The 11,692-nt window shown below is 32.8% G+C and overlaps 1 protein-coding gene across 1 annotated transcript in view; it reads left to right on the forward strand.

Annotated features, from left to right (window-relative positions):
* The window catches only part of LOC110451389, a 190,288-nt gene that overhangs the window by 127,832 nt on the left and 50,764 nt on the right, over window positions 1-11,692 (forward strand). Inside the window, exons 40-49 of the mRNA XM_021499374.1 lie at window positions 86-168; window positions 438-648; window positions 1,759-1,882; window positions 2,442-2,563; window positions 4,946-5,084; window positions 6,729-6,850; window positions 8,210-8,342; window positions 9,059-9,180; window positions 10,352-10,460; window positions 11,086-11,195. Coding sequence (XP_021355049.1) covers window positions 86-168; window positions 438-648; window positions 1,759-1,882; window positions 2,442-2,563; window positions 4,946-5,084; window positions 6,729-6,850; window positions 8,210-8,342; window positions 9,059-9,180; window positions 10,352-10,460; window positions 11,086-11,195 — 1,275 coding nt within the window. The remainder of the gene's footprint in view (window positions 1-85; window positions 169-437; window positions 649-1,758; window positions 1,883-2,441; window positions 2,564-4,945; window positions 5,085-6,728; window positions 6,851-8,209; window positions 8,343-9,058; window positions 9,181-10,351; window positions 10,461-11,085; window positions 11,196-11,692) is intronic.

Raw genomic sequence — 11,692 nt, forward strand, 5'->3', positions numbered from 1 at the left:
CAAGAATATAACATAGAAATGCAGGTATCCAAGGAAATAAGTTATACATATGATTTTGATGATGAATGGACTATTGATGTTGTAGATAATTATCAGAACATGACTGTACCAACTGGATCATCTGTAGACTTCACCTGTGCATCAAACTACTCCCTTCAAAACATAGTGGTAAGCGAACCAGGAATGAACGTCATGGTCACTAACCCGAGAACAGTGCTTCTGTGTCAATTATTGATAGGGTTTTGTAATGATGAACAAATTTATTGTCATGTTTGCTGATTTTTTTTATCAAATATTTAATACAACTATTTCATGCTATGCTATATATGTTATACTTGTAAGTTATTTCGTTTCTAAAACGTTCATCATGGCGCGATACACATATGTAATGCATTCTTTAGTATTCAAAATGAAACCCATATTCTTTTGCATTTTAGGTATCATGGCATTATAGAGCAGTTAACAGCTCGGATATGAAGCTAATTGCTGTGGACACATTCATCATTACTACGGGGGAATTCTTTGTTACCAAGATTAACGAACGCCTCAATATTTTACGTCTGGAAAATGCAACAGAACAAAGTTCAGGGGAATACGTGTGTAAAACAGAAAGAGAAAGGATAGCGTCACACAATTTGATTGTTACAGGTATGTTAAAGCTACTAGATCAAACAGATACTCAAATATTTACCCTGAATGCTTTGTTATTATAACGTAATTGAACAGAAACAAACCATTGTCATTAAATCAGAAAGATTTAAACTTCCTTTCTAGTTTGTAAACAACAACAAAAAAGAAAAAAACTGAAAAAATTCAGACAATATAGAAGTCCGTTAGCTTTTCTTTTGCAGTGCAAAAGAATTATCCATCCTTTTTAATAAATATATAGAACTGTTCAAGTATGTCTGCACTGAAATGAGACGTCTTCTGTCTTTAAATATAATTGTTGTTTTGACGGCTAGGCAAGTGCCACATCAGCAAGTAAAAACTATAAACAACTTAATCAAATATGTAATTTAGATGCTTCGTATGACGATTTAATTGATCTGATCTGGCCTTTAATCTCTGTAATGAAGGCAATAAGGGCAAGAGCGAAGTTTTAGTTCTTGATGCATATCAATACAGAAGGAAAAAGGGAAAACCTTGTTTTTTACTATTTTAAGTGAAAGTTTTTTATTTTTATTTTGCTTATTTATACGTTAAATGTTTAATATTTTTGAGTATTATATATGACATTCTTAGGATAAATATAAAGTCGGATACAAATCCAAATCAATTCTCCAAAATCTCAATGATTGACGAAACTGATATACTTGGCTAAAAAGGAAAGAACAATTGTTATGATAGTTTTCTGGGCTGCATACAATTACACCAGTATCAAGTAAATGGTAGACAATGGTATTATATTTTGACAGTAATAAGCTAGCATCCGAGGATTATTATGAACATTTTTTCTGTTGTATTCAATGCGTATTTTATCATAACATTCAATAACTAGCAAAATCTTAGACGTGATAATGATCCTATTGATTTCCTTAAACAAACAAAAATAAATTAAAATTAAAAAAACTGATATTATTAACTTGCATTCCACAAATGTCGTTTGAATCCTATATCGAAAAGACAAGCTTGTCATTGTTTTAGTTTTTTAAATATTTCGATTCGAGAAAACAAACAACAAGCTAATGGCATTTTCAATCATTCTATCAAATACGAATAGTTCTTGTCGGTACGAACTTATCATAATTGATGTTCCAGGGGAGATCACTGAGAACACTACAGGAAAAATGTGTGATATCCAGGCAGTGTTGAACTGTGTAGAGCCCGTCACCGATTTTGGAAATATTGGCGGAGATCTAGATGACGCCAGGCGAATTTGCAAGTAAGAAATGTATAGTTTAACACAATGTCTTAACACAATACACTAGTTGCAAAGCGAGGGGGAAATATGAAGTTCGTTTTGTGAAGTGAATCATTTTCCCGAATGAGGTTAAATGTGATTAACTAACGAAATCAACCGTTCAAAACTACTTACTACAAGAACCCTGTCAGTACATGATTTATTAATTTATTTATTGTTTATATCATTGTCAGTAACTTTTATTTTTGTTGGGGAAAAACACAATGTCGTGCTTCAAAAGCCCTTACTTATGCATTAAATCTGCAACTTTGAAAGAAACCTCACAGTTAGTTTTCTCTGATTTAATACGCTAATGTTAACATTAATAATTATCAGTATTATTCCAAAGGAATAGTTTCGCAACACTGTGATATGTCAATATGGAACACTACTCAAATTAGTGCGAATTAAGCAAAACTGCTGACAAGGATTCATTTGCGTTAGAAAAAAACACACCTTACCTCGATTTAAAAGAAAATAACCATAATCAAACTGTACGCTGTAACATAGAATTGCTGACATTGTGTTTCTTATCTCGTAGTACCATCTACCCAGACCTTATCTCCTGTATCAATAATCTACCAACTTCATGTATTGCTGAGTCTATGTACACACAAATAGAGATGGCCAAACAGCAACTTGAAACAATCTGTCAAATGATTGGTAAGTACACATTAAAATAATATTATCATATGCCTCAAGCTTTCTGTCCAATTCAATTGTTGCATTATATCTGGCGGAAAACAATTGTTTTGTTTATAGCAGAAACCTTCATTTTTGAATAAATAGTAAATTATACAATAATTAGTGAAACATTCAAAGTTACAGATAAAGAAGTTAGACTCTTATCAAAAGCCTCTGCAACAGATTAATGAAAACCCTTAATAATTTTCATGACATAACATTCACATAATTCTAAATAAACAAATACAGTAATTGACAGTCATTCGTGATTGTGAATGAAAGTTGCTTTTTAATGTGATTAATTGTAGTATTCTGACTATGGATGGGAGTAATTTTAAAAGTATTACCGTTCAATTGAGAGAAAGTAGTTTTGTAACTGAGAAAACGTATTTGTGATGTTGTCATTGTGAATGTGTTTAAGGATTGTTTTACCACACTGAATGTTACCGATGGTAATTTTGTTATCCTGAATGTTACCGATAGTATTGTTGTTACCCTGAAAGTTACCTATAGTAATATATTGTAACCATTAATGTTACCGATAGTAATATATTGTAACCATTAATGTTACCGATGGTGATATTGTTACCCTGAATGTTACCGATGGTATTGTTGTTACCCTGAATGTTACCGATAGTAATATATTGTAACCATTAATGTAACCGATGGTAATATTGTTACCCTTAATGTAACCGATGGTAATATTGTTACCCTGAATGCTACCGACGGTAACATTGTTACCCTTAATGTTACCGATAGTAATATATTGTTACCCTTAATGTAACCGATGGTAAAGTTGTTACCCTGAATGCTACAGATGGTAATATTGTTACCCTAAATGTAACCGATGGTAATATTGTTACCCTGAATGCTACCGACGGTAACATTGTTACCCTTAATGTAACCGATGGTAATATTGTTACCCTGAATGTAACCGATGGTATTACTGTTATCATTAATGTAACCAATGGTAATATTGTTACCCTTAATGTAACCGATGGTAATATTGTTACCCTTAATGTAACCGATTGTAATATTGTTACCCTTAATGCTACCGATGGTAATATTGTTACACTGAATGTTACCGATGGCAATGTTGTTACCTTGAATGTTACCGATAGGAATAAATTATAACCTTTAATGCTACCGATGGTAATATTGTGACCCTGAATTTTACCGATGGTTATATTGTTACCCTGGATGTTACCGTTGGTAATATTGTTACCTTGAATGTTCCCGATGGTAATATATTGTAACCATTAATGTAACCGATTGTAATATTGTTACCCTGAATGTTACTGATAGGAATATATTATAACCATTTATGTATCCGATGGTAATATTGTTACCCTGAATTTTACCGATGGTAATATTGTTACCCTGAATGTTACCGATAGTAATATATTGTAATCATTAATTTAACCGATTGTAATATTGTTACCCTGAATGTTACCGATAGGAATATATTATAACCATTTATGTATCCGATGGTAATATTGTTAGCCTGAATTTTACCGATGGTAATATGCTTACCCTGAATGTTACCGATGACAATATTGTTACCATGTTTGTTACAGATCGCTGTATTTCAGCTGCTTATCTGATATCTTTGAACGATCATAGCAAAGACAGTGTACATAGACCCCAGTTTCTGAAACACCACTGAAGGAAATTCCTTAACTGTTTCTATGGGAAAGAATTATTGGAAGAGAAATCTTGAGATAATTATCTTTTTATTTGCTTGTAAATAGTGTAAATAACAACAATTTATTTTCAAAATCTGAACCTCATAGACATATTTTCCTTTTGTTTAAGGAATATTACGACAAAAGCAATTTTTATAAGGACATAAACTGAACAGGATTTGAGCAAAGCATTGCTTTTTAAGGATGCTATATCATCTCTATTAGTATCGATGATATTGTATACCAATCGTTGACTATGATTTAAAATAAGTATTTATGAAGGGTATATGGCTGTCCCCAGTTTACCACATTTCCCGAACTTGAAATTTTCCAAAGGAAAGCATCAATGAAGTTAAAGATTAAATTCTTCCAATCCACTTACTTACTTGCAAGTATCAACAAGAACTTTGAATTATGGTTAATATTGTTATGTCAGGTGTACATAAAACATGAAGTAAGTCATGTTTGAGATTAATGTTCGAAATTATGATGTCAACACATTTGCTTTCTATTTTGTGTCGTAATTTATGAGATAATTTTTGAACAAACATGTTTGCCAGACGAAAATTTACATGTTTTTGAAAGAAAAGAAATAATTACTTAAATGTTCAATGATTCTTACTTAATCGAAGGAAAACATTGTCAGTATGAATTTTAATTAATTTTGTTATTTGAGGTGGGAACACAGGCAACGACACAGATGAAGAAACTGGAGGACAACCATGTGCTACCCAGGCAATACTGAGTTGCATAGAGCCTGTCACCAACATCGGTAATATGGGAGAGAATTTAGATGAGGCCATTCGAATTTGTAGGTAAGAGATGTTCTTTGAATTATTATCTCTTCCGGGATTTTTTTTTCGAGAGTCCTATCTGTTCTTGCCTTGCTGCCTTCGAAACAAACGATCATTTCCTTAACATTGTCACAAGTAATGCCTTGATCGCATTACGTTCCAACTCTCTACTAATGTATTGCTATATGGAGACTCTAACCTCTCAACAGCTCAAAATAAAGAAATACTCGACAGAGTTCAAAACTTCGTGGTCCAGTCTAAACGTTTTGGTTAAGCATTATAAGTATTAACTGTTGATAAAACGAAACTGTTAAAACCTCACAAATGATGTCATAATGATACAATTACCTACCATTCCATAGACTATCATTTTTTCTTTTGTAACATGTCTTACCACATATTTTTCTTTTCTGCATGTTTTTAATTGTACCTGTAGTATTATCAATTGTTGGTAATCTATAAGCCCTCAAGTTTGTTCGAAAGATGAGATTACTTTATATACGTACACAGTTCTTGTTTCCTCATCATGTTTGCTAATGTGACTTGTATTATTCATGCCATGTATTTCATTACTTGAATAAATACAGTTTAAACCAAGAGATGTTATGCTTCAGACAAGATTACTCCATTGTACCTGATACTTGTCTAAATCATATTGTGTTTTTTTTGATATAATGATATTGGACTCTTTACATTAAATAAGTCCATACAATGTTTTATGTAATTTTAATGTTCATATATTGAATGCCAAAAATGTTCCATAAAAAGAGAAATAGGGAAGGTTCGATAATCCATAATGAATAACGCATACACAATGAACACGCATGCATGCATTGTCCTGGAATACCTTTCTCTACCAGAAGGAAATGAAGGCACTAAACATTTTTCTTTGAATATAAGAAGAAAAAGAGGAAAATGAAAGAAAACGAGCTTCATTTATCAGAAGGAAATGAGAAGTCGATATCAGGAATAAACTTCCTTAAACAAAAGAAAAGAAATAATGACGTCATTATCAGGAGACATCCTCTTTTTTTATCAGAAACTAATCCTTTATTCTCTGCTATTGGTAAGATTTATTTATATTAATTTAATGTATTCATAATACAAAATAATATGATAATATTTTTTCAATTGATATAAATTACTCCTGTTTGCCTGGATAAAAGTCCGTAAATTGTCATAATGTGACCAAACGCATTTTCACGTCCGATCGAGGAACGAAAGCCCGAGAATCTTCGAGAAAGGAGAGTGCGCTATTCACTACGTCGCCTGACCGCCCTATTATTAATTTGTATACAATGATTTAATGTTTGATTCAGGTAAAATAATATCAGTGTTGACGAATTAACAAGGAAAGTGACATTAAGTGAATTGGCAAGGAAACACTGAAAGAACAATTGTTGACCGGACTGTAATCAGCATCATAAATAAACATACGGAAAAATGGAATATTTTATAAAGAAACGGTAAACCTTTATTTTAACAATTGTAATACATCGAAGGTATACTTAGCAGAGGAACACAGGACAAAGGAGCATTTTCTCTCAAACTGTTTAGACAATAGGAAACATGACATTTGTTAGCAGGATAATATATTTCAAAACTGATAACGGAGTAATAACGATGCTGTTATCATACAGGGCTTCCTTTTTTCTTGTTTTGTAGAACCGTTTTCCCGAAATTTGTTTCGTGTGTTGATAACCTACCCACTTCCTGTACAAGTAATCCTATGTTTACACAAATGCAGATTGTAATGCAGCAACTCGAGCCAGCCTGTCAAATGATTGGTAAGTACAGTTATAAGTGACTAAATTTATATACGTATGTACCGGTGCATTGGTTGTGTCATTGTTAACAGTGGAAACCTGAATGGTAAACTGCCTGTGTGTGTGTGTAAAGAAATATATTTTACATATTGCATTGGAACAGGATTTCATAGTCTTTTAAATAATATACTACGTGTTGATGTTTCCAAATGAATGAAAGGACAGTTCTTCCTTTGTTAGCTTCATTTTCATCAAGAGTTTGCACTAGCTGTCTGTATGTAAATACTACTGCACCAAATGAACAAAAAGAAAACCCAGAAAGCAATAGGCCCATGAAAGGTCTGATAATCGTCCATCTTTTATAAGCTGAAACTTCAATCATTTCAAAACGTTATCTCAATCAAAAAGGTTATATGCAGAATGTTTTCTTTAATCGAAAAATGTATTGGCAATGTCATCGACCATTTCCAGTTGATGCAGAATATGACAGTTAAGGCGAACACTAATAATGTAAATTTCACCGTTTTGAAACATGAAATATTTTACAACATTCTGCGAGTTAAATGACTCCTTCGGTGCAAAATCCGCTAAAAATGAGTTTTAACCAGAAAGTTCTAAGGACAAATAAGATGTTGGGGTATGAATTGATAAGAATCGAAGATGGATGCCTGTATCCCTGTACGGAATCTACGTGCGGTAAGTTTTGTTTGGATCGATATAACTATGCGGCATCCAGCTTCGATTGACCACAACGCAAGCTTTTTTCATATAACACACCCTGGTATTTACTAATCGTATTCTTGTCGATATCGACAAGGCGGTTCAAATTTCAAAGAAATGTATTTCCAATAAATATTAATATTTAACAAAAGTGACAGCGGTTCATATGAACGTTGAAAGCAAGGGTTAGGTTTTTATCGATTCACTGTCTGGATACATTGTTAACATTTGCTGTTCATAGAGGCAAACCATGTTTGGAAGGGTATGTAATACAGTGTTAAAACTTAAATATTGGATAAAAGGTTATTTTTTTCCGCTCATTTAAATTTTTCCATACTACAAAATTTTCATATGAGAATAGAAGACAATCGATGAAAGACATGTTTCGTAACAACACAGATGCTATACAATATGGAATAGACAAATAATGCCCCGAATTGTACCCAATATACATCATTGTTTACTGGAGTAAGAACAGATAATGTCGATTTGTTGACCAAGCTCTTTATTTGTTCAAATTACAAAGATAAAGTCTGTTGGTATTTCAAGTTACAATTCGACTGTTTTCCCATTTCACAAATTTACATGTTAAAATGTAAGGATTAGGTTATTGTAGGATTGGTGTTTATAGATATTCATATTTTAGTATTCATTTTCCAGGTAATACTGGCAACACTGGTGAGGGCAATGGCGACACACCGTGTAATATCAAGGAAGCGCTGCAGTGCATAGCGCCTCTGTCCGAAATAGGCAATGTCGCGGATAATCAAGAGGAATTAATTCGCATTTGCAGGTTAGCCAGTCGATCTGAACAGTAATAATAACATATGATAATTTTAAAACATAAATTATGTTAAACTTAAATTAATAATTAATATAACATCATTTATTGGTGCATTTGCAATGTTTGAGTAAGGTAATCTAAATATGTACTATGATTAGTTGCAATTATTATATTTCGTTTCTTTTCCTATGGATGAAGTGGTCCTAACCACAGTCATAACCGTCGTGAGACATGTCCGTGCAATGGCATTAGAAAATAATATGAAGTTGACGTATCCACAGTGACAACTGTCGTGAGATATTGTCATTAGAAAATTTTGTAAAGAGTTGCTTTACTAGAGGTCACCGTTTTGTTCTCATCAGTTTATTGTTATTATAAATAAGTGGTTAATGGCTATTGCAGCAGTTATAGACATTTTGTGATGTGTCATTGAAATGTTTTAATTGTAAAATAATATGAAATTATTCAACACCAGTGGTCAACCTCGTGTGATGTGTCACTGTAAAATTACGACACAGACGACAGCCAATATGAATTGAAATAATAGCATAGCCAGCAATCAACCATTCACAATTATATACCCAGCTACTGTCAATTTAGTTAAATGTGCTCAACACAGTCAATACATGTTAGATTTTCTTCAATTCTTTGCTTGACATCATGATGAAGAATTGAACTTAAACAATGCCTGTGCTCTACAATTATGTTTTTTCCTGATTTCGCAGTACTATCTTCCCTAACGTGACTTCATGTGTTGATAACCTACCTCCAGCCTGTTCCGCTGACCCCATGTTCTCGCAGATAGAGGTCGCCAGACAGCAACTACAATCAGTTTGTCAAGTGATAAGTAAGTATTTTTGTAAATGTAGTACGAGTGTCCAGGTAGGCAAATAACAATACAAACATACACCACAGCTCTACTAAAGCTTACATTGTAAACAATGACATAAAGTGCTCATGAACTTATGCAATGACTGAGACCGTTGCCCGTCCGGCAACACATTTTGCTTAACAGTATACCCTACCAGAACAAACATAAACCTTGGGTATAAAATAAGTTCGAAATATTCCTGAACAGAGATATATTACACAAACGTAGTACTTACATTTCACACTTTCTAAATCCATTTGATCGACGCCGAATCAGGATAAAATGTCTCCTCTGTTATGAAATTCATCTCTGTTCGTTCTTCATTTCGTTCCGTCACTCTACCCCAAAAATCGAGTTCCGCTGTATCACATTTTCAATTGTGGTCTTTAATACATTGTACCATACACAATCGAATAACTTTAAAAAACGGGGGTTTTCCTGAAATGAACATCAAATACTATTATATAACAATAATTGGCACTTTAAACCGAATCTTATCAGGTTATGGCAGGAATTGACATAACTGTCTGGTGTAGCCCATTCAAAATGACATAATTGATATGGTTATAAAGGGAAAAATAATAGCATTCCAATAAAATTCCAAAATTAATTCGCTGCTCCTATTGAACAGAATATACAGATATTTTCACTCGAGGTTCGATCTTTGAAAACATGGAATTCTGCCATACTCATGAAATAAGATTGTCCTTAACATGTCCTCTACATGTCCTTAACATGTCCTTAACATGTCCTCTACATGTCCTCAACATGTCCTCCACATGTCCTCTACATGTCCTTAACATGTCCTTAACATGTTCTATACATGTCCTTAACATGTCCTCTACAAGTCCTCTACATGTCCTTAACATGTTCTATACATGTCCTTAACATGTCCTCTACAAGTCCTCTGCATGTCCTTAACATGTCCTTTACATGTTTAAATATATCTTGTAGATTCTCTTCAATATTTGACAGATGCATGTAAGACACATTTGTGATAGCATCTAATACACTTTGTTTTAATTGATAAAGACATTATACTGCACCATACTGTACCAAACAAATAAGATTTTTATTTAAGAAGGACATTTTGTTCCCCGATTCACTGAATGGTAACATAAATACATTTGATTCTTTTTTAATACAGCAACTTGTAATTTGCCTGCAATGGTGGAATGCTTAACTCCGCTCACACCTCTGGAGTTATTAGAAGGAAACGAAACTGGCGGCCACTTTCTAGTGGAGAGATACTGTGGGTAAATATCATAAAAGATGCTGCTTAGTCCTGTCATCTGTTACCAGTCAACTTGGATATTTTAAAGGGATTAAACATAGAAACATGTAGTTTAAGTTTTGTTTTCATTCATACTTTAATCAGTTTTGAACGGTACGTTAGCTTAGGTATCATGTGATACATGTAAGGTTCAGCAAAACACAAAATTTAACTTGTTTGGTGTAATTGCAACAAGAACAAATATTTTACTTCCGATGTCTTAAATACTATACTAAATGAATTACCATTGTCAGTGCATTAATTTTTCTTTGATATTTTGGATCATATTAATAAAATATCATAATATCAATATTTCATTGACCTAAATTCATCACTGAAGCTTCATAATAAGCTAGTTAGTTGTTCGTGAAGAAGAAAGCTTGCTTTTGCTAACGGGCCTGTTTAACAAACCTGAGAATTCCAAAGTTGGATCATTTAGCGTCGCTTATATATTAAAGATGGCAGAAAGTGGTAAATCACGAGCTACCATGATAAGAAAATGATATAGCGATATAGATAAATTACCTGAAGAAGAAGCCATTCTGTCAGTTATATATTTATAGTCAGTGGTCACAATGCTGAAGTTGAAATGTGTTATTTTGTTGCAGGATCATAGAGCAGTTTAAGAATTGTTCCAGAAGAACACCGCCTGGCTGTCAAAACATGATACCTTATGATGCATTCCTTACAGAAGCTGTGTGTGGAAGTGATACCAGAAGTATGTATCTAATCTTATAGTATTATACTAAAGAAGAAACAAATAATATGACTATTTCAGTACGAAAGATTTTTTTATTTTATTTGAAAGAAATTATAACTTTTAACAATATTTTTACGCAATTATTAAGGATATATTCAGCTGAATTTCAGTTCACATGATTTAAAAATAAGCTATTGTTACTATCTGTATTTATTTGTCTTTTATCCGTCCTATGTAAGACGTCCGTTTACAATTGAACATTTTCAACTCCTAGCTTCTAAACACTTAAACGATTGAGTCCAAACGATTTACAAATGTAATTTTGAATTAAATGATCTTATTTTTATTTTGCTGATGTAATCATTTAAAATGGCCAACGTGGCCTATGATAGGCATATTTTCGAGCTCTTCTCCAAAACGGCTTCAGGAAAGAAGTACAAACTCTTTACATTGATTTTCATATCAAGTAATGATCTTACTGCGACTATCACAGATACAACAGTAGTAATGATTGA

Source organism: Mizuhopecten yessoensis, unplaced genomic scaffold, assembly GCF_002113885.1.
Source record: "Mizuhopecten yessoensis strain PY_sf001 unplaced genomic scaffold, ASM211388v2 scaffold5979, whole genome shotgun sequence".
Taxonomy (NCBI): Eukaryota; Metazoa; Mollusca; class Bivalvia; order Pectinida; family Pectinidae; genus Mizuhopecten; species Mizuhopecten yessoensis.